A 22,572-nucleotide genomic window follows, 5' to 3' on the forward strand; every position below is an offset into this window, starting at 1 on the left:
GGTTGTCTTTTCGGCAGCACTTCTCACCAGCATGTGTATCTTCAGGAGTGTGGTGAGGGAGGGCTGTGCCATCCACATTTCCTGATGAGCAGGTGAAGGGGAAGTGCTCGCCCAATGCTACCACGAGCGCCAGCAGCAGAGCCAGGAACAGGCCCACGGTTTCCAGCCTGCTAGGCCATGTAGCCTCCTCTCTTCTGTAAACACTAAAAGCAGCAACCCGGAGAACGGATGGGCTCTGGAACGCTTCTCCATTATATCCCTGGGTCAGGTCCAGCCTGATGATTAAGAACCACTCGCATCTAGGGCTGGTCCATAGCCTAGTGGAGTATTCCTGGCTTAGCAGAGAGAAATAAGACTTTTTTTGTGATGACTATAAAGGGAGTTCTTTATTTAAACTGCTAGACACAGACAGACCCTGCAGCTCTCTCTGGCTGTAGCTCCTAATTTGTCTTGCCCTGGTCTAGACTAAGCAGTCAGGGAGGGATTATTGCTGTGAATCACTGCAGTTAAAAAGGAAAAGTTGGTGGATCTCTGACCTGGTGCAGCTGCGGTACCTGGGAGAGGTGGAGGCTGGAGGGGCAGTGACAGCTCAACCCATTCCTGTAATGGAGACTGTCTCTTCCCCAGCCCTGAGCAGTGGGGCGCAGCCTTGTGGTGGTGGGACAGGGTATGGGCAGGGGTCAGGGGAATCCACTGCCACAATCCCAGCCCTCCTTGTCCAGCCGTCCGGATGGAGTTAAGGTGGATTTCTGATTGTGGTGGGTGTCAGACACAACCAAATGCAGATGCTCAGGCTGGATCCCGGGTTACTCAGTTGTCCAGGCTTTCCTGACAGGGTTTGGATGCCCAAGTGCTGGTGTGGCTGATCCCAGGTTCCTGGCAAAACTGTCCCCTGTTCCCCCACCAGCAATGCTGGTTCTGTGACAAGGACTGCTCTTCCTCTGCGCACAGTCTGAGGTTTGGATATGAAATTCAGTGGGTTTTGACCCATCTTTAGCATTTTGGAGCCTGTTGTCAGCACTATCATCAGTGCTGAGTGACCATGTACCCACAGCCCATAATACCTATGGCTTCATCCCAAAGGCCAGTGAAACCAGTGTGAAGAAACTTGTTAGGCTGTGTTTGGTGTTAGTGAGCATGAAGTGCATCATTTAGTCCCCCAGTGTGACAGATGCTTTGTGCTGGCCCTATGTGACTTTTCCATCTGGCTTTCCTAGGCCTGGCCCCTGTGGGCGGGATGTGCGAACGAGAGAGAAGCTGCAGCATCAATGAGGACATTGGCCTGGCCACAGCCTTCACCATTGCCCATGAGATTGGCCATACGTGAGTACTGTGCCAGAAGAGTCCCTGGGGGTGGCCATCATGGAGAAAGATTCCTGTTGGTCTGTTCCTGCCATAAGGAGTTATAAAATCCTCCTTGTGTTTGATCCTGATGTGTTGAAAATGCAGTAACTGATCATCTCTCTAATGCCTCGGTGATGCTTTCTAGGTTTGGCATGAATCATGATGGGGTCGGCAACAGCTGTGGCTCCCGTGGGCAAGAAACAGCCAAACTGATGGCTGCTCACATCACCATGAAGACCAACCCATTTGTATGGTCTACGTGCAGCAGGGATTATATCACCAGCTTCCTGGAGTAAGGAATCCATCTCACCTTGCCCGCCCTTCCACCTCACAACCAGTACACATCTCCAGCCTCTCACAGTCCCTTTTGAGGAGTGGGTAAAGCCAAAGAAAAGCCCCCCAAAGCACACAGCCCATGCACCTTCTGTCTTGTCTCCCAGCACCTCATCCTGTCCCAAGAGGCATGTGCTTTCTTTCCTTCCCTTAGACTTTCCTGCTAACAATACTAACCCTATTTACAGTGCAGCTGTGAGACCTTTATTTAGGTTCCCTACTTCCAGAAACTTCACAAATAAATCAGTAGCTTCTGGAGGCATTTGGACATTTCTGAAGTTCAGCCAGGAATCACAGGGAAGGTGGGGAAGGAGGAGCTGGAGACAGGACTGGTTCTGCACTGCGTATGCAGCTTCTCCAGACATTGAGGAGGAGAGTTTAGAGGTGAACAAGGCACTTAAGATTTTTATTTTTTTTTCCAAAGCACGTTCAGGATTCAGGAGAAGGGATTTAGGCTCCTAAGTCCCAAGGTTGTGATGTTTCCACCTTGTCTGGGTCACACCTCTGCAGCCCAGATCTCTGTCAAAAGTTCAGGCAGCCCCCAGGGTTTCCATCAAAAACCAAGCAGTCAGGGTCAATTTTGCTGAGGTTTCTGGGAGGATGCAGGCACTATGTAACAGAAGGACTAGGCAGAACTTCCATTACAATTGGAAGAAGCCAGTGTGTAGGGTCATTATGACAGGAGCAGACGTAGGGATGTCTGAATACCAAACCGTTATTGACACAGACCAAAGCTGAGATGTTGCTGTTGTAACACGAGAGGGGCAACAAAGGCAGACCTTCCCGAGGGGCTGCTCTGTGCCCCTCCATCCCGGAAAGCTTGGCCGGAGCAGTGCAGCTTATCACCAAATTCCACATCCAGCGGCTCATGTTTGGCCGCAGCAAAACCTGTCCTCCTCGCCTTTGACCCCTGGATGCACGGCAAGGCGCGTTGCACGGAGAGCACTGGGAAAGCGTCACGGCCGAGGCTGTTGTCCTCGGGTAACCCTGAGGTCTCGGTGGGGCCGCCGGCGGACGGCAAGTTCGTGGCGGCCTCCACTGCGGTTCGCTCTCGCCGCCCCCGCATGACGGCACAGCCCGGGGAGCCTCCTCCATGCCTGGGCTGTGGCGTGTGTGAGACCCCGGGACATGGGGCCGGGGGAGTGGTGATGGGGGCCGTGATTTAAGGGGAGCTCAGAACAGTGAGGAAGGGGGAGGGAAAGGCGTGTTTCTTGCAAAATTTGGACATTCCTACAAAGCTCTGGCATGCAGGATGGGCTTGGAGAGCAGGGGCTCTCCGTGCTCAGCACCTCCAGCCGCTCTCAGCCAGGGATCTGCAGCTGTATGGTGGGAGAGCAGTGGCTCCACCGCCCCCCAGCCTCTGCAGGCAGCGCGGGGTCCTGGCTTGCACCCACCTGCCTGCTGCCACGTGTGATCTGCCAGACCTGGATCAGGCAGGACAGCCGGTGGCTGACAATAGCCTGCAAACCTTCAGATTAAATCTTCTAGAGTCGCATGTGCTGAACGTGCTTCCCAAAGCCCAGCCCCGAGGATGCAGATAGAAAGATTTTAGAGCACTTTCTCAGGACTGATTATGCCCAGAGGTTTTGTTACTGGAGGCCAGTAAAATTATCCCCCAAAACAGTATGAGAGCTCAGAGCCAGGTGTGCTGCTGGTCCCCCACCACTACGCTTTCCCAAAAGCCTTTCTGCGCTCTGATTCTTGTCTCTTTTTTCCAGCTCTGGGATGGGATTATGCCTGAACAACGCTCCTCCCAAGCAAGACTTTATCTACCCAACAGTGGCTCCAGGACAGGCCTACGATGCAGATGAGCAGTGCCGTTTCCAGTACGGAGTTAAATCTCGCCAGTGTAAATACGGGGTAGAGAGCCTTCCTGCTTTACTATCGGTTCCCAGGGGATGGAGGACTGGGGCTGCAAAGGGCCATGGAGCCGTTCCTCTGCTGCCCACATCGCTTTGCCGTCCTGCTTGTAATGAAGGGCACTTTTGCACGTTCCCTGGGAGCTTTTCACTTTGCTTCCCTTTGAGAGGACAGAGGAGGTCATGCCACGTCCACAAATGTTGGCCACAGCTCAGTTTCCATCAGATTAGTCCCAAGGGAAGAGATCTTTTGCCTCTGCCTAATACCTTGGTTGCTGCTGGACCCCAAGGGCTGCAGCTGAAAACCAAGCTGCAGTCCCTGCCCCCAGACTCCTCTGTCACTGGGCATTTAGTACACGTGTATTTTTTGTAAGCCTTACTAGAAGTCATTACACTGCACGCACTGACTTAGGAGGAGAAACTTATTTCTTCCAGGTGAGGCGGGCTGATGTGCTGCAGTATGTCTGAGGGACAGCCGTACACCTAAGCCACCCCCACCACCACACTGCCATCCCCTGATAGCTGAATACAGGAAACCGCTGAAAGGAAAGGTTGTTTCAGGAGAAAGCGCCTTCCTGCCTCTCAGCCTGACATTTTGCTGTGTTTAACGAACAGGACATTGCCAGCTATCTGAGCGTAGTGGTAAGGGGGAGGTGTGTGTGCTAAAGGGCTGACTGAACTCCATAAAGCATCCACTTTCCCCTAGAGAAAGCAGAGGATCCAGCAGTGAGATACGTGGGCATCTGTCTTGTCTGATGGGCATGAATGTGTATGTATCCACCCACTGCTGACTGCAGTCAGTGCCCCTCCTCATCTGAACCAGAGGCAGCGGAATGGAAACTTGCCACATTTACATGCCTGTTTCCCAGCTCATTTTTAATTCGGGTGGGCTCTTCCTGTGTATACACAAGGGTCACAAAAGCACAAGATGTCCCTGTGACGACCCTTCTAGCCCAGCCTGTCATGCATGTCTGGGAGAAGCCCAAAGAGCATAAGGGCTCAAGAGTGTATAAATCTGTGCAAATATGTACATCCACTCATCCCATGTCCCATATAAATGAACTCGAGGGGGATGGTGCAAACACATTAGCATACCTTTCTTTCCTGGCCTACTCCATTTCCATGCCAGTACAGAGCAGATTATTAACAAATTCAATGAGGGCAAAGTGAGCAGATGTAACTGTTGAAGCTGTAAGTCCTTTCTGGTGGTGACACAGTAGAAAAACTACAGGAGCTTTTACTTCCCAATAGTTATACTGGCTCCGCAAGCACAATATGAAGGGATGGATGCCTTTGTAAGTTGGGAGAGATGATCCTTTCCTTGGTTAAAACCAGTTGTAGCTGGGCTTTGGTGACAGAGGTAGGAACCAAAACCCTGTTGTGTTTTGGAACTGAGTTATGTGGCGCAGACTCGCAGTGTTTTCCTTAAGTTGTATCACTCTGTGCTTGCAGCCCCATGAACAAGAGGGAAGCGCAAAACTCCTGGGCTTGTATTTTCACCCCTCTTGGTACCAGCACAGAGGATTCCCAGTCATTGAATCAGTTCATTCTACAGGGGGTGTCAGTTACTGTTCAGAGCACAGCCTTTGTTGGGGCCAAGGAATTCCTTGCTGGAGGGCTGAAGCCAGCCTGAGAGCTGCAATGAATGCGCTGCTACCTGACCGGCAGGGCTGTGGTGGGGTCGTGCTGCTGTAGAGCCAGCCGGCAGCCAGGCAGTCGCTGTGCCAGCACCCGAGTGTGCAGCGCAGAACATAGCAGGTTGGCATGCACTGTCAGCATGGTCAGTGGCCCCAGGGGTGCTGGAGCACGTGAGCAACAACTGGGACTGTTTGGGCTCTGCTCTCATGGCTCAATGTCATTTATTGACAATGTGAATCTGTTTATTACCTTCAAATATAACCAAAGTCACAGCAAGCTGCTCTCTCTGTAAAGCAGAAAGTTTTCCAAAGTCTTATTTCAGTAAGATAAGAGCAGGGTGGTGGAAAACAGGCCGGAAACTCAGCTCTGCTTTTTAGCTGCTCGTTTGCAGTTTGCAGGACTTGAAGTCCTCTCTGGTTCATTTAGTGGCAGAGCAGGTTCAAAGGACCTGGGCTTTCTGGTTTAGCAGCTGTGATGAATTTTCAGAGTCTCAGACACGGACCTAATGTTTGGGTGGGTTTTGAATTGACTGGTAGACAAACTGGAGCAGCCATGGGAAGTTTTTCATCTGCTGGTGCTCCAAGAGGTCAGGATGGGCCAGAGCTCAGGATCTGCATCTCAGGAAACCCCTGTGAAGGAGGTCTGGAGTCCCCAGCCCTTCTCACTCCATGGACCCAGCTGTACCCAGGACCTAGCAGAGACAGCAAGCTGAAATGCCCACTTCTGGAGCTGCTCAGGGGCTACCGCAGTACCTGGCATTGTTCTTACTATCCTGAAAGCAGCCGTGAATCTTCCAGAGGGGTCTTCCTTTTAGCACTATTAGGCTGTCTGGAGAGTACAAGAACACAAGGTGGTCTAACCCTGACTAGCAGTGCGCTCCTGCAGTAGGAGATGGCAGATGTGACATTAGGCCATCTGTGCCATGCTCACATTCCCCAGGAGCCCCGGCTTCCCTCAGAGGCAGATCTGGATCCACCTGGCAGAGGGATGCTCAGGACAGGCACTGCAGACAGGCCCTTGTACGCAGCCTCCAGAGTGAAGACCCAGTAAAGGCAATGTCCCTGAGCCCTGGAGAGGGGACTCACTGCCCCAGTGTGCTGCTGTCCCAGCCTTGCAGCCTCAGCATGGGTGAATCCTAACCTTGGCTCTGTGTCTTTGTCTCTTTCTTCCTCCCTCCCCCTCTCTCCCCCAAAATCTCTCTCTTTGCAGGAAGTCTGCAGTGAGTTATGGTGTCTGAGTAAAAGCAACCGCTGCATAACCAACAGCATCCCTGCTGCAGAGGGGACCATATGCCAAACCAACACCATTGAAAAGGGGGTAAGGATGCCCGGGGCACCGTGGCGAGTTGACAGTGGTTGAATGTCTCATCCAGCAATAACTGTGATTATTGTTTGTATTGATGAGCATGGAGCTGATTCAAGAACGCCCACCAGACTGTCCTCCCCCTGTCTCCCAGAGCCTGCAGGAACCCCCACACTCCCCAGCAATGCACAGGGAGCTCGGGTGTGCCAAGGACGCCCAGCACCCCTAATCACACTCAAATAGTGCTACAAATACAGTACGTGAAGTCCCTGCTCCAGTCAGCTGCTCGGTCTCACCTGGGAGGCACAGTGATGCAGTGTCAGGCAATGGCAAATGCTTTAGGCAAGTGTTTTGTTTACAGATCTGCTGGGGCCTCCTGGGTGTCCTGAGAAGAGTGATTTTGCCTCAGATTCCTCAGAATGGTTGATAGTTTAGTAACATGTTTTCAGATCTACTTGTGAGAAACTAAGGCTAGGTATTGTTAGACCTTCATTTTTCACACTCAGTTGAGAGAGGAAGGTGGGATTTTTCATGGCCATGCATTTTTGAATGAGTTTTGACTTGAAAATCTTTCATCTCTCTTTCCCTGTACCTCCAGCCCCCACTTGCACCAGCATAGAGTGAGTGTGAAACTAGTAAAACAAAGTATTAATGACTCACAGTGCCTTTGCAAGCTGTGAATAATAATTGGGACAATGGAGAATCAGGGTTGGGACGTTCACCATAGAATGGACATATGTTTTTCCACTAGAGGAAAAACTAATTCCCAAGAAATTCAAGAAAAAATTTAAAATCCTTAAGAAGCTAGAGAAGTTTGTGTGCAGGAAAGCAGATGGCTTTGACGAATGCATTATTCTTTGCAAACAGTTGGCTTAGTTCTACTGGAAATTAGATCGAAAGGGATTAGACAGCTCCTGTGGCTGAACGTCCCTGCTGCTTGAGATTCACCATATACAATGGCAATTTTTTCTCGAAGTAATTTTTAACTAGCTTTTCCCTCTTTCAAATATCTATTTTTACCCCCACTTACTCGTTTTCTAACCAGGGTTCCTCAAAAGTCATAAGATAAGTGAAGTGAAAGTATTCAGAGCACCCACACTCATAATCTATTCCCATTGAAGATAGGGAATCAGTTTGAACCCCCAGTTACCATCCGGTGCTTCAGTTTATTCTTTTGTATTCATGTTTCAGAAGTGGTTTGATTTGCTTGGGTGACGTAACAAAATGCACTTTTGCTTTAAGTCTCTGCACCTTTGCCAGCGGGAGCTGGTGGCTCCTGCGTAGCTGCTCCATGCGCCCACCTGCCTGCTGAACCCTCGGACCTCAGCTGTGGCTGGAGCAGCTCTGAGCTCTGCCTTAGCATCCCCCATTTTAGCTGGGGAGAATGGAGGGAAGGAATAGGTTGCACAAACCATTGAAGTTATGCAGGATTAAAGGAGAGATAGGATGAGTTTGTGGTACTCAGACAGCAGGTTCCTGGTCTTGCTGGCTCCTTCCCTGACAAATGTCCTTTGTTTTAGTTTTCTTTTCTCTCTCTCGGTGTGCCCCGAGCCCTATCTGGTCTTGCAGCCAATGCATGTCTTCGTGCTCACTGCAGGAGAGAGAGCTGGGGCAGAGCTGATCGCTGATGCTTTTGGAGGTTGTGGGGTCTGCAGGCTGCCAGGCTCTGCTTGCAGAACCAGCAGTCCCTGCACCTTCAGCCTGGGGCTGCGGCCAGGCCGTCAGCAGGGACCCCAGAAGGGCCGTGCCTGCTGAGCATCTCCTCTGCGCAGGGTCACACCTTTGGAAGCGCGTGGCTGTGCAAGCGGGTCGCCAGCTGGGCGTCCTGGTAGGCCCTGGTTTATTTTTCTCTGCCGACTGCACTACCCGTGGAGAGCCTGGCTTGAAAGGAGCCGGAGAGGTTGTGCCAGTAGCTCCAGGGTGGGTTATCAGGCCCTGGAAGGAGCACACAGCAGTTTCTTCCTTCCTGGGATTATCTCAGCCCCCAAGGCACGGTGTCCGGCATCATGCCCAGAGAACGGCAGCGGGTCTGGCAGTGTCCTTCTCCTTGCATCACTGTTGACTCCAGGGGGTGCAGGATCTGTTCCAGGTCCAAGAGAAATATTTCAGAGGCAAGTCTGCATGAGCATCCCTGCTAACCCCAAGTATGCAGCGCATACATATGGTGACGCTGTGACTCAGATGAGAGGGTGCCCAGGGAGAGGCGAGTGCCCTCTGCAGCAGCAAACTTGGCTCCAAGGCCAGTGCAGCTCAGAGTTCAGATTTTGTGGGATCATCAGATGGCAGCCCTGAACAGCCTCCCACGCCCGATGGAGGCCAGGGAGCTATCTGGGAGTAGGAGAACGCATGCTCAGGGTCTTTGAAGCTCTGTCTCTCCCCAGTGGTGCTACAAGAGGGAATGCGTGCCCTTCGGCACCCGACCAGAAGGTGTGGATGGTGCCTGGGGAGCCTGGTCGTCCTGGGGAGAGTGCAGCAGGACGTGCGGTGGAGGCGTATCATCATCCATTCGCCACTGCGACAGCCCGCGGTAGGTGTACGTGGATGCAGCTTTGTCAGTGCAGCCCTGCCTTGTCCTGGCTGTGTGGCACCACTGCTCAGGTCAATGGGGAAGATGGCAGCCAGGTGCCCAAAAGCCCTGCGCCCAGTTTCAGTGTGGGCTGGGGAGGACTGAGTTTGCTGAGTCTCAGCTCCTGTGTGTAAATTTCAGCTCTACCCACATGCTGCTTTCAAAGACAGCTTGGTGCTGTCACGTTTGGCAGTGGGTCTGCAGTGACAGACCCAAAGCTGCTCGGACAGTTCCATTGCACACTTGAAGCTGAGTGTGTGGATTTCCCCAGGCAGGACTAGTCCTCACAGCAGAGCAGGGAGGGAGAAGCCATGGTGTTCCCACAGGGTTGGAGCAGCCAACTGCTACTAGCACTGACTCACTCTCCTGAGCTGCTTTTCTCCTCTCATCCTTGATTTGTCAGGCCCACGATCGGAGGGAAGTACTGCCTGGGAGAGCGGAAGCGCTACCGGTCCTGTAACACCGACGTGAGTACCATCAGGATTGCAGAGAGGAGCAGCAGGGGGTGAGCAGGGCTTTGGGAGCCCTGTGCCACAGCAGGGAGGTAGCAATAAGCCCTCTCCGTGTGGCTGTGGGGTGTTAGGTGCTGCTGTGGGACCCAGGGACAAGGCTGCGGGGCCAGGTGGGGGCGAGCTGTGCTGTGTCGGCAGAGATGCCAAGGTGGGAAAAGCTGAGCAGGACGGCGCACGCCTGCTGAGTACTGCCTTCAGAGGGCAGGTGGGTGGTACGGACCTGCAGGGCTTCAGCGTCAAAAAGGGGCCCAAAAAGATAACAAGGAAAACACGGAGAGATTGGAGGCTTCCAGCACCGACACGACAGCGGTTGCTTTGTGCTCTGTGAGTGCAAGCCCAGTGGGGTGAGAGCCGCTGATGAAAGACTGTTAATAACACCTGGCTTCCCAGGGGTGGGGCTTCCTCCTCAAGGGGAGGAAGGAGAAATAACTGTGCTGCAAGGAAGCATAATTAAGCTTTGGACCTGGGAAATGATAGCTTCCATGGGCTGTTAGCAAGGAAAATAGATGCCTCCATAATGCATCTAGCTTTTAAATGATTGCTTGCAAGAGCAAGCATTGCATCTGCAGACAGGCCAGCTGGGACCCAACAGTTCATGCCATTAGTCTTCAAATAGTGTTTAGCTTTATGAGGAGGATGCTTCTGCCATACTACAGCACTGACCTGTTGTCAGAGCTGGTGTCCATCTCCTTGAAGGGCTGGTGCTAGTCACTGCTGGGAGCCCTGTAGCAGCTCCTGCCCTAGCAGATAAGGCAGCTGCTCTCACCAACATGCTGATCTCTGGCTCTGTGGCTGCAGGACTGCCCGCCGGGCTCCCAGGACTTCCGAGAGCTGCAGTGCGCTGAGTTTGATAATGTCCCTTTCCGAGGGAAGTACTACACCTGGAAGACATACCGGGGAGGTGAGTGCTGCAAGGTCTGGTGCTGCACAGAGCATCATTTGGCTGCAAGGCTGGGCCAGAGTCATGCAGGGCTTTGACTCCCCTGCTCTCTGCAGGGAGAAGTCTGGTGGTCCAAGTGGTCTGGTGGGCAGCTAGTCACTCTGTGGGTCCAGGTCCTGCAGGCTGCGTCCCTGTGGCGTGCTGCCTCCCCTTCACACGACTGTGGATTGACAGGCCCCTCATCCACTGCAGGGCCATGGCTGTCCTGCTGTGCCCCTGCCCTTTATCACTCAGCTCTGTGAAATTTGCTCTTTAACTTCTTTGTTCTGCCAGAACCAATTCCAGCAGCGTTGGAGATGTTCAGCTTCTTTCCTGGAGTCTGACTAGTTCTTAATTACTGAGCAAGCAAACACAAAAACAAGAAAAGGGAGTTGTTAAAGCAATGCAAAGTGCCGCTGTGTTTTGTCCAGGGCTCTTTTCCCTGGTAGTGTCTGGTACGCAGTGGGGGAGGAAAGGGGCAGCCCTCCCTGCACCAGGTAAAGCTTCAGCTTCCAAACGAGCGGAAGGGATCTGAACCGGGGGATCCTGCAGAGAGCAGCGCTCCCCTCTTCCGAGGTCAGTCCTTGTGTGTCCTGCAAAGTGTCTAGCAAGGAGAGGGTGCGGGAGGAGGCTTCTGTGGCCGAAATCTCTTAATAATGAGAAAGAACAGTGCGTCTCCTTCATGTAGTTAATGAACTTGACTGGGGAAATCCTTCACAGCTGTGTAAATAAGCACACCTCCCAGTGGGGCTCCTGCAGCCGGAGCAGATGTGCTGAGGCTGCAGGGGATGGATCAATAAAAATGTAATAAAATTGCAAAGCAGTAAGTCACACAAAGACCCCAATGGATGCCAAGGTGGAAGATAGCCCCGCAGGCTGGATCTGCCCTTGCTTGGACCTCTCTCATCCCCAGTGGTCTGAGTACCGGCCTGAGCCCAGGGGACAGCTGGACAGTTGCATGTTAGCCTTTGTATTTGAATCTGGTCCTGACTGATTTCTGCTTTGGCTCTCAAATAAGCCCCTTCCTCTGTCTGCCTCCTCTCCTATAAAATAAGGTGATGAAACCTGTCCTCTTCTCAGGAGGCTGTGAGTGTTGGTGTGTCCACGTCTTGAAGGGATCTGGGAGTTCCCTGTGTCAGCTATCCAGATTGGCTTTGCGTAATGGTCACAAGGGACTATGTTATTTGGCACTGAAACTTCATTTATTTGGTGTCAAAGGGTATCAGTGTCCTCCCCTGCAGTGGCACAGGGGGGAAACTGAAGCACTAGGCAGGAAAGTGATGTGTCCCCATTCACACAAGTAAAGGGGCTGGAAGTGGCAGCTCCTCAGACTGGTTGGGTGGGGGTGGGTCAAGTGCCAGCTCCCAGCTTTCATAGAGAGATGTGCCCTGACCCCCACCTGCCTGGCAGACCCCTGTCAGCATTAGCAGCATCAGCTCTTGATGTGGGCTGTCCACGCTGGGCCCTCAGGTCAGCTGGGACCGTGGCGGCATTAAAGGATCAACACTGTCACCCCTCCCAACAGATTTATTTGCCCAAGTCTGAGTGATCTGGCAGGACTTCGCAGCACAGGCACTCATCTGCCTTCCAGCTGGTAGTGACTGTGCTCTGCAGGTTGCTTTTGAGCCTGTGTCCCCAGGCCAGGAGACGTTCACCGCTCTGGCTGAGCCTCTTCCCCCTGCTGAGCTTGGCCACTTCCTTCAGCGCTGCACCCTTCAGCCACCCCATCGCCAAAAGGCGCGGCGGTGCGAGGTTGCCCGTGCCATCCACCCATCAGAGCCATCAGACTCCAGCCCCACGGCGATGTCCCTTGCTAGATGGGAAACCTCCCAAGCACGCAGCACCCACACCCTGCAGCTGCGAGGGGAGGAGGGCACCAGTCCCACGGGGAATTTGGGAAGGGATGAAGCCACCCGCTGGAAGCCTGGCGCCAGCCGCCGGTCACTGGCACGCTGAGGTTGGGTTTTGCATGGGGCTAGTACGGCGTGTTTTCCTGGCGGTGATTTATAATGGCCCTGGAGCCCAGACCCCAGGAGCGAAAGACAGCCCCAGTGAGAAGTGCTGAGCTCAGCCTTTCGGAGCCCAGCAGTCAGCAGATACCTCGTGGAATGCAGCTTTAATTGTTTGTTTATTTTGTTTCATTCGCTTAGTTATTCATTTTGCTCTTGGCGGATGCAAGAGCCAAGGGAGAGAGAAATGGCTCATGGGGCTGGGAGAGGGATGGGGAGGAGCAGGGGCTTGCAGAAAACAGGAGATTGCTCATTATAAATTGTAATGCACTTTAATTCTTCTGTGGGACAGGGTAGGCAGGAGGAACAAAACATCCTCTGAGGCACAGCGTAGCAGATAGAGGACAGTACCCGCAGCAGACCTGGCTCTTACTGACCTCACACTGCTCATCCCAAAACCAAGGAATACACTGAGAAGTGCCCAGGGGTTTCGCCTACCTGGGGGCAGCAGGCTGGGATTTGTACAGAACTTGCGGCAGATCATGTGCTGTTCGGGGCTGTATGGTTGGGTCTGCAGCTTATTCCTCAGTTGCCAGTGAATTTGTAACTTTTGCTGGGCACACCGAGGGGGTCCCAGTCGCTTTCTGGAAGTAGGCTCTTCGCCCGCGGGGCACCCACCCCTGCACAGATGGCTCGGGCACTGCAGAGCCTGCACATCCGCTGCTGAACGCCTGCGGAGGCTTGCGCTGAGGACCAGCTTGTGCTCTGTGGATGCTGCAGGCATGTGGCTCGTGCTGTTAACCCTGCCGCTGATGTTTTACACCTGAGGCCTGGCAGGGCAGACCTGGGGCTCAGGCGTGCTGTGGCAGACGGCCGTGAGTTCTCAGGGCCGTGCCTGCTGCGCTGGCCCTCTTGGTGGCTCTGGTGCTCCCTCGGAGGCAGGGGAGAGCCCAGGGTGCTGCAGAGCATTTGGCTTTCCAGAGGAAGGGTTGATGGAGCACCTTTTCGAGGGGCTTGCCCAGGCATCCTGCTTGACGGCATGCCTCCAAGCAGCTGAATTCCCCTCTCGTGTCTTCTCCTCTTCCTCCCTCCCCCAGCTTCACTGTTCCTTCCCCCCAGCTGCATTCGGGTGCTCCCAGGCACAGCTGGGCCACCCCTCCCCTCCATCTGCCCCTTTGATGTGCAATAACGACTTGCAGATTTTGAAGATTTCGGTTGCTACAATTTAGGGGCTTCCCAGCTCTGGCAGGCGGCTTGTGTCTGCGGCCGGTGCCTGCAGGAGCAAACCGCCAGGACTTGCTCTCTGCCAGGGTCCTGCAGGCTGTTGGATCTCCTTGGGCTGTTTGCTGAAATCCAATGACAGCAGAGAGGAAACTGCTGTGCTCAGGTCTCTCCTTCCAGTTTCCTTCCTCCATAACCAGTCCTGCTTCCAAGCACCGTAAGCCAATATCCAGATATCCAGCTTTTTTGTTCTTTAGCTGGTGCTTTGGCAGAGGCTGCTGTGAAGCAGGTATTTCAGCTGTAACTTGAGCATCCTTCCCCTTCCTCCTCATATTTCCGTCACCTTCTCTGCTGTGAATGGCTCAGTTCCCACCAGTTCTGGACAGAAAGAAATGCTTTCTCTGGCTGTGTCGTGTGGTAGCTGAGAAACTGGACTGGAACTAAGGAGACAGTTCAGTTCTAGCTTTTGGGCTGATCTTAGAGAAGTTGCTTTAGAACTGCTGCCTCAATTTCCTTGCCTGTAAAGTGGACACAAGTGCCACAACAGCCTTCGTAACGTGCCAGGTGGCCCAGGAGTGACTGATACCACATAAGAGCGGGTCAGATTATTTCATTCCCTGTCACACAGTTCCCCAGGATGTGCAGAAAGGACAGTGTCTCACCGTGTGTCAGTGTCTGGTTCAAGGGTCGTGCCTTGGTGCTGATCACTATGAGGATGTCTGGGTACCTCCATGAGTCCCTCCTCATGGCGGGGACGTCCTCCTGGGCACCTAGAGCTGAGCAGCCAGGCCAGGTGCAGGATGAGGCCATGGGGAGACCGAGAGCAAGGTCTGTCTCTCCACATCCTTTCTCTTTCTCCCCGGTGGCATCATTTAAACCTCCACCTCTTCCCTAGGGGGTGTGAAAGCCTGTTCCCTCAACTGCTTGGCTGAGGGCTTCAACTTCTACACAGAGAGAGCCGCAGCCGTGGTGGATGGGACGCCGTGCCGGCAGGACTCCAACGACATCTGTGTCAATGGAGAGTGCAAGGTGCAGCCGGGCTTTGGGATGGGCTTGAAGCAAGGGCAGAGCTGGTGTGGGTAGAGGCAGTGTGGGCATGCCTCTGCTCCGCATGTGTCCACAGACCGGGGCATGCCAGGGCAATGGAGGGGAGCGAAACAGAGCCCAGGGAGTTCCCTGCTCCTGGGACACTGCAGCTCGGGTGTGGGAGGACAGGGCCCCACCAGGTTCACTAATCCCCCGCTGCTCCTTCTTCCAGCATGTGGGCTGTGACCGTGTCCTGGGCTCTGATGCGAAGGAGGACAAGTGCCGTGTGTGCGGGGGAGACGGCAGTTCCTGCGAGACCATCGAGGGCGTCTTCAACCAGTCCCTGCCGGAGGGAGGTAGGGAGCAGCAGCCCTGCCAGCACAACCAGCGTCACCCGTCCTGGGGCCCCTCCCCACTAGGGGCATCTTGGCTTCAGTGCTCCTAGGGACACACAGGACCCTCAGGGACATCCCAGGGAACCAGCCCAAAGGGTAGGACCAGGCTGAAAGCAGAGAGCATATCGCCCTTCGCTGACCAAGCCATATCCCAGCCACCGCTGGCACAAAGCGCCAAGTTCCTGCCCTCCTCCCCGTTCTGTTTAACTGTGATGGGTGGCTAAACAAACACCTTGGCACTGCCAGTACCTTGTTTAATGTTTTAACCCCCATGTAACGGGATGGCACGTACTCCCATATAGTACAGAATGGGGTTGGCGGTGGGCTCAGAGGCTCAACATCGCTTTTCACCGCCCCATGGTGTCTCGCAGGTTACGAGGAGGTGATCCAGATTCCCAAGGGTTCCGTCCACATTGACATCCGGGAGCTGAACCTCTCCATCAACTACCTAGGTGAGAAGGGGTTGAGGGATGTTGAAATCCCAGCCAGAGACTGCTCGGCCTGTCCTTTGCCCTGCTGTTAGCGGGGTATGAGAAAGGCCCAGAACAGAAAACCTCCTGCTTCAGCAGGGGATGGGGCTAGGGGTCCCAGCGTGGTGTGGGGGCAGAGGAGGGCAGCAGGGTTTGCTGACAGGGCCGCCTGTGGTACACACAGCCCCATCTCATCATGGCTCTGCCTCTGTCCTGCGCTCACTGTTCAGCAGCGTAACCCTGAGCAAACCTCACACCCCGCTGTTCCTGGCGCTGCCTGCGGCTCCTTGGCATTCCCCCCTCCGCCAGCATGTTGGGCTGGGGATTAAAAATAGACCTGCTCACATTTTCCTTGGGCTTAATTTTCCAGCCAGACTCTGGCTCAATGTTTTTCTAAAGGGCTTTTTTCTTTCCCCTTGTCTTCCCTTTCTGTCGTCCGTGCGATGGGCAGCAATTGTGGAGGGGTGGGCAGGGAGCTCGCTCGGGTGCCTCTGCAGCAGCTCTCCAGGATCAGGAGCCAGTGGGAGGTGGCAGCGGGGCTGTCCTGGCAGTGTTCCTCCAGGCTGGCTCTTTCTGCTGTGTTCAGGGATACTCTGGGTAAACTGGAGACTCCTCATGGCTGTCTGAGTTGGATTTCTGTGCGCTGGAGGCACAGGTCAAGCTTGTGGCTCTTTCTACTGCTGCCACCAGTGTCTCCCATTGCAGGAGCTGTCCCTGTACCCCTGGTGGGACGGGAAGGTGCATCTTCCATCCTCATCAGTCCCAAACACCCTTCCTGCCCCAGAGCATCATGGCAGTGTCAGCCAGTGAGGGCAGGGGTGGCACAGATGTGGACGGTGTTGGTGGCGCAGCACGAGCAGGGCGAGCGTGGGAATGGGAGCGGGAGCGGGTGAGGGCGAGAGCCGATCTCCCTCTAGTGACTTCCATCAGCAACCGCAGCCAGGCAGCTGGGGACCAGCCTCTTCCAGTAGCCCCAGCAGCCAAGATCCAGTTTGCACAGCTGGATTCGAGCCTGGCTTTATGGCCAGCAGCTCGTCGTGCTGCCAGGTGTCCTCACTGCCGCAGCTGGCTCAGCTCCCTGCAGCATCGTCCTTCCGCAGGGTGGTGACGGGGAGGCTGAGACCAAGGGGACGAGTGCATCAGTCCCCTCTCTGCTTGTGACTTTCTGCATGACCTTGACTCAGGCATCTGTTTTCTTTGCCCCACCTATTCCTGCCCTGTAAAATGAGGCCGAGGATATTTCCCCTCCCACATAACAGTGCTCTGAGCCCAGCAGAGGAGGAGCCTGTGGCCAATGCTGGACATGGGCACATGTTCAGCCTTTCTGCTGACCCTTCCTCCCCTGTCCTGGCAGCGCTGAGAGGGGAGGGCGGCGAGTACTACATCAACGGGAAGCTCTCCATCGACCCGCCACGACGCTTTGACATCGCAGGCACCACATTCCACTACAGGAGGTCCCCAGACGAGCCTGAGTCCCTGGAGGCCTTGGGACCCACCAATGTCACCCTCTTTGTCATGGTTGGTAACAGCACATTTCTGCATACTCCCACCAGGCCTTGTCTGGGCTAGAGACGCCTTGTGGTGACTGCATGGGAATTAGAGCTAACCAGCCTCTGTCCTCACTGCCCAAAGTAAAAGGGGCACGTAGATCAGAGGTAAATTGCCTTAAGTTTCCAAGTCTCCGTCCCTTGATCTGCCAGGCTTTGGAACAGTCCATTTTGTAAGTGCGCAGGAGCTTGTCCTTTGATAATGTCACCTTCATGGCTGCACCATCGTCACCACTGGTGGCTGTCATGTCAGTGCTAGAAGGGACTGGAAAGGGGAGGGGAGAGATTTCAGCTGCCCTGCATTTCACAGAAAGCACTGGGGTTATGGCACACCATCCATGCAGTCTCAGCCATGCTGCACTCAGCGGCACTGATCCCTCGGCCGTGCCTTTCCCTGCAGGTCCTCGTGCGGACAGAGCTGCAGGGGATCCGGTACAAGTTCAACGCACCCATCAGCAGGGATGCCTCCAACCAGTACTCCTGGCACTACGCCCCATGGACCAAATGCTCAGTGCTGTGTGCAGGAGGTGAGGTTTGACCGCATGTCAGCTGAGGAGGGATGCGGGAGAGATGTTTCCCTGGATCCCGTGGGCTTTTACAAGGGTTAGCACCATTTCTCATGGCTGTTGGAGAGCCTGGCTGCAAGAGACTGAGCCAGCATTCAGAAGGAGAGAGAGAGGCAGTTTGAAAGGCCTAATAATGTTTCCTGTTTAAAACTAAGGGCCCTGACCTGCTCTTGTTCTAGGCCTCAGCTGAGGCTGATGTTTCCATCTCTTCTGCTAGCTGTTCCCCCCAGGGCTGCCTGGAAAGCCTCACAAGACAAAGGGTAGGTTGGGTTTTTTTGAGGGTGAGATCCCAGGAACCCTTTGATCCTCCGCAAGCCCTGCTGAGCCCTGCCCTGGCTGGTGAGCCTTCACCCCACCCAGCCCTCTCAGAGACGTGAGAGGCCAAGGAGGCCTTGGTTGTGAATAGAGAAGCAGGTTCACGCCTGACAAGGTGCAATGACAAGTGGCAGTGCTGTCATGTGCTTGTGCCGGAGCAGAGCCATGGGGTTTATACCAGCAGCCCAGCTCAGCACCAGCCTCAGGCTTGCTCTCACCCCCTTGCCTTCTTTTTCTCGGCAGGCAGCCAGATCCAGTCTGTCGTATGCAGGAAACTCTCCGATAGCTCAACTGTCTCCAACCATTTCTGCAGCTCTGAAACCAAAATGCCAGAGCGGCAGAGGCCATGCAACACCGAGCCATGCCCCCCGGCGTGAGTACCGCAGCTTGGAGCGGGTGGAGGGAGCACGGGGAGATCTGGTGTGGAAGAGGGTGAAATTCCCCCCTCTGCCAGTCTCAAGTCAAGAGTCCCCTGCTACAGTCCCTAGGGGTGACACTGCCTGGGGCAGCTCTGTTGGGGGTGCATTTGTCTCCCTCGTGTCCCTTGCAAGCTTTGCTTTTCTCCCTGTCCCCAGCTGGGTGATTGGGAACTGGTCCGAATGTAGCCGAAGCTGCAACGAGGGTGTCCGCACACGCAGTGTCTTCTGCAAGCGTAAGATCTCTCCCACTGAGGAGAAGACCTTGGATGATGCCTCCTGCACCCAGCCACGGCCAAAGATGCTTGAGCCTTGCAATAACCAGACATGCCCTCCAGAGTGGGTTGCCCTGGACTGGTCTGAGGTACGTGCTCATCTGCTGCCTTCATCTCTCTGAGGATGTTGGTCTGTAGGACAGTGTCGGGCACTAGGACAGAGCCCTGGTAATGTCACACATGGAGAGTGCAACGTGGGGAGGTGTCCTCTTACAGCTCAGGAGATGGGCGAGACAGGAGCCCTGGTGGGGAGAGCCGACGCTGCCTGTCCCTGCTCTTCGCCGCGTGTCTTTGACTGCCTGTCTCCTCTCTGCAGTGCACCCCCAGCTGCGGGCCAGGTTTCCGCCACCGCATCGTGCTCTGCAAGAGCGGCGACCACAGCACAACGCTGCCCACCTCCCAGTGTCCTGAGGGCTCCAAGCCCCCCACCAGCATGAGGTGCAACCTGCGGCGCTGCCCACCCCCACGCTGGGTGACTGGCGAGTGGGGAGAGGTACGGACACTCTTACCCCTGGGCTTACTGCGGGACAAGGCTCTGTTCCCCAATGGCCTCAAATCCCAGTGCACACAAGCCTTTTACCCACAAGCTGCTGGCTCTTGGTGGGGTGGCTGTCACTGTGTTAGTGTGACGTAGGGCTGTCCGTACAGCTCCCAGCCCTGCTGGCTCTCAGCCTGCTGGAGAGATGCCCTGAGCCTCACATTTGCAGAATGTGCCATAAATTTCTGATCAGCCCTTGCTGGTCGGCAGTGGCCTCTCTCCTCCAGCCTCATCCCCTGACGGAGGCTGAGAACTGCAGCTGCTCTGCAGCAAAAAAGGTAAATACAGGTTTAAAAAAAAAAAAAAAAAGTAAAGGGGCCAGGTGCTGTCCCTACAGAGCACTTGGGCCTTTACTTTTTCTGGAAACCTGCCTGACTTCCCTACGCTCCCTTAGATCTAGGACTTCAAACCTCTCTGCTACCCAACAAGCAGGGGGTTCCTGCCAGAACAGTGGGGCTGGATGGGTGCCCACCCCCTCGATCACAACGTAGGGACTGTACAACATCTGGCGGGGATGGAGGGAGCCTGGGGAAGGCTCCGTGATCCCAGGTCATGGAGAGCCTTAGCTCCATGGGCACATGGACATGGCAGCAGCCAAGTCAGGGCTGGGCACAGCTGGGCACAGACAGTGTGTGTGCAGCCTCAGAGACGCCTGGTGGTCACCACAATCTCGGCCATCCCTGCTTGGCTGTGTCTCTGTGGGACACGGCTTGTCCCTACGCGCCTTTGGGCTGCAGTGATGGGCTGGGATGGCTGGAAGCGGGGCCACCATCAGTCTGCCCAGCACGGTGCCCACAGCAGGGCAGTGCTGGAAGTCCTCCCTCACACTGCAGGAGGTGCAGGAGGGCTGCCAAGGGCTGGTGATTTAGGGCTGGATTGGAGACCCTGGAGTCTCAGACCAACCTTCTGGGGAGCAGGGCTGGAGCTCTCAGCTGTGCCGGTGCTGTGGGAAGGGACGATTGCATCAAGCACTTTTTGCACCTCCTGAGCCCTGCTGTGCCCTCTTCCCCCACGCTATTGCAGCCACTGCAGCTGGGTGTTGCGTTGTTTCCCGGCAGTGCTCTGCGCAGTGCGGCCTTGGCCAGCAGAGGCGATCCGTCCAGTGCCTGGCTCACACCGGGCAGCCGTCTGGCGACTGCCTGGAAACCCTGCAGCCTCCTGGCATGCAGCAGTGCGAGACCAAGTGCGAGTCAGGACCCACGGACAACCCTGAAGGTAAGGGAGGCAGCGGGTTTGGGGGGAGGCGCTGAGCCCTGCCAGCGTCCGGGACCACAAGGGGCAGGGGCAGTGCAGCCAGCACAGCCTGTGCTGGGCTCTAGCTGTGGGTTGAGGCTTTTGGGGGCAGACCTGATGCTGTCCCCTGTGGTCCATGGCCAAACCAGTGCACTGTGACCATGATAAACGAAGTAACTGCGCCTTTGCAAAGGTAGGCTTTCAGTAGTGAGGCTCTCAGTGGCTGTTTCTTCAGTACCAACACATCTTGCTCCTCTGTGGCAAACGGCCCCCGGAGCTGGGCATCGGGGTGCCACAGGAGGGCCTTGAAGGGGACTGGCTAAAAGCCTGCCCTGGAGCTCCTCACCCTGGGCACAGCTCTAACTCCACTTCCTTCTGTCACCCATCCAGAGTGCAAGGATGTGAACAAGGTGGCCTACTGCCCGCTTGTCCTGAAGTTCAAGTTCTGCAGCCGGACGTACTTCCGACAGATGTGCTGTAAAACATGCCAGGGGCACTAGGAACATGGTGACCCTGTGGGAAAACTGGAAGGCAAGAGCTGCGCCGAAGGGCCGCCGAGCCAGGCTCTTCCTCTCGCCCCGGGAACCTTCCCTGGGTCCAACACAGACACTGGTCGTGCTTCCGGTGGGAGCCGGCATCACCCCACCTGTCCCCCAAAGACACGCACCCTTCGCCCCCGAGCATCCCAATGGCAGATCCCAGTTAAACCACTGCCGGCTACTGCAGAGACCATGGCCAAGCGCGAGAGGAGCCGGTCACCATGGTGGGAGAGGGAGAAGCTGGGCAGAGCGCGGCAGCAGGGACATTACTTGAAATTCTGATACTGTTATTTATTTAGTAGCGGACCCAGGTTCTGCAGGCGCCGAGGTGGTACCACTCGCCCTGCTCCTGCCTCATCCTACTCTGCTTCACGTCCCGAGGGCAGCGCAAGCCATCCCTGGGTGCCGCTGCCTTTCCCAGGGGAGACAGAGAGGAGTTTTCAGGTGCCATGGGTGATGTGATGAGTGTGGTTTGTAGCCATCAGCTTCTGGGTGATGGACAAAGACAAGCTGCCATGGGGAGTGGGGTGGGAGCAGGGATGTTTGCTTCATTTGCACCCTGTCACCTTGGGACCTGCAGCAGGTGATGGAGAACAGGTCACTCAGTGAGTAGAGCGGTGACACCAGTTTAACTGGGAGAGGGAGTTACTCAAACTCCCTTCACAACCTACTTTGATTGGGGCATCCCCGTATTTTTCCTAAAAGCCCTTATCACTATTATGACTGTTTTTCCTTTTGAAGACACCTCAAAGCGTGAGCTGAGGTCAGGGCCGAGGCATGCTCGGGGTCACACAGTCACTTACAGGGTGTTGAGACTGTGCTGGGCTGCAGGAAGCAAAGCCAGGGAGGATGCTGGAGGAGAACTGTTGTGGTCACAGCATCCCCACTGCCAAGCCATGAATTGGGACCAGTCTGTGCCCGGTCCTGGCTGGGCCCTCCCCAGGGAATGCCACGGCCTCCAAGGGTGCTCTGCCTCCAAGGGTGCTCTGCCTCCTATGGTGCTCTGCCTCCAAGGGTGCTCTGCCTCCAAAGGCAGCCTCGCTGCGTGCAGCTGTGGCCTCAGGGTACCAGTCCCAGTGCCATGCCACTGCCCCCAGGAGACCTCCAGTGATGGGAAAAGAGCAGGCTTGACATTCCTCCAGGTCACCTCCTGGCCAGATCTGGGCCAACACACATCTCCAATGGGCCACCGCAGCCTGCTGGAGGAGACCTGAATTTGCAATGTACTAAGCATGTGCTTTTTGTTACTATTATTATTTTTGGGCCTTTCTGCATCACAAAGAGGAGAAACCTTGTCCCAGGCCAGGTTCTGTTCCCCTTGGGGGGTCATCCTCAGGGTGCAGGGTCAAGATCAGCCCTCTTTCCCCAGAGCAAGCCTCTCCGCCCTGCCAGCCCTGATGTGTTACTCTACCGTCTGTATTTTTACCCGCTCATCAGCCGATTGCAGCTTCTCTGGTGCTCAGCAAATCCCCTTTGGCTGGCAAGCGGGCATTAATTTGTCTTCCTTCCCAGTGCAATGCTCCATTCTGACATTTTGGGAGGGGGTGTTTTCACCTTTTTATATAGATATATATAATGAAAAATGTTTAAAATACTAACTCTAAGGAGG

At 55.1% G+C, this 22,572-nt stretch overlaps 1 protein-coding gene across 1 annotated transcript in view; it reads left to right on the top strand.

The window, feature by feature from the left end:
- Positions 1-21,323, top strand: part of ADAMTS10 (ADAM metallopeptidase with thrombospondin type 1 motif 10) — a 42,606-nt gene extending 21,283 nt beyond the window's left edge. Inside the window, exons 9-25 of the mRNA XM_035570872.2 lie at positions 1,218-1,323; positions 1,490-1,636; positions 3,396-3,537; positions 6,384-6,491; positions 8,858-9,003; positions 9,446-9,509; positions 10,353-10,455; positions 14,539-14,672; positions 14,902-15,025; positions 15,436-15,516; positions 16,889-17,052; positions 17,482-17,608; positions 18,206-18,335; positions 18,538-18,742; positions 18,970-19,146; positions 20,250-20,406; positions 20,815-21,323. Coding sequence (XP_035426765.1) covers positions 1,218-1,323; positions 1,490-1,636; positions 3,396-3,537; positions 6,384-6,491; positions 8,858-9,003; positions 9,446-9,509; positions 10,353-10,455; positions 14,539-14,672; positions 14,902-15,025; positions 15,436-15,516; positions 16,889-17,052; positions 17,482-17,608; positions 18,206-18,335; positions 18,538-18,742; positions 18,970-19,146; positions 20,250-20,406; positions 20,815-20,924 — 2,225 coding nt within the window. The 3' untranslated portion in view covers positions 20,925-21,323. The remainder of the gene's footprint in view (positions 1-1,217; positions 1,324-1,489; positions 1,637-3,395; positions 3,538-6,383; positions 6,492-8,857; positions 9,004-9,445; positions 9,510-10,352; positions 10,456-14,538; positions 14,673-14,901; positions 15,026-15,435; positions 15,517-16,888; positions 17,053-17,481; positions 17,609-18,205; positions 18,336-18,537; positions 18,743-18,969; positions 19,147-20,249; positions 20,407-20,814) is intronic.
- The last annotated feature ends 1,249 nt before the right edge of the window (positions 21,324-22,572 follow it).

The sequence above is a fragment of the Cygnus atratus genome, chromosome 26, assembly GCF_013377495.2.
Source record: "Cygnus atratus isolate AKBS03 ecotype Queensland, Australia chromosome 26, CAtr_DNAZoo_HiC_assembly, whole genome shotgun sequence".
Lineage (NCBI taxonomy): Eukaryota > Metazoa > Chordata > Aves > Anseriformes > Anatidae > Cygnus > Cygnus atratus.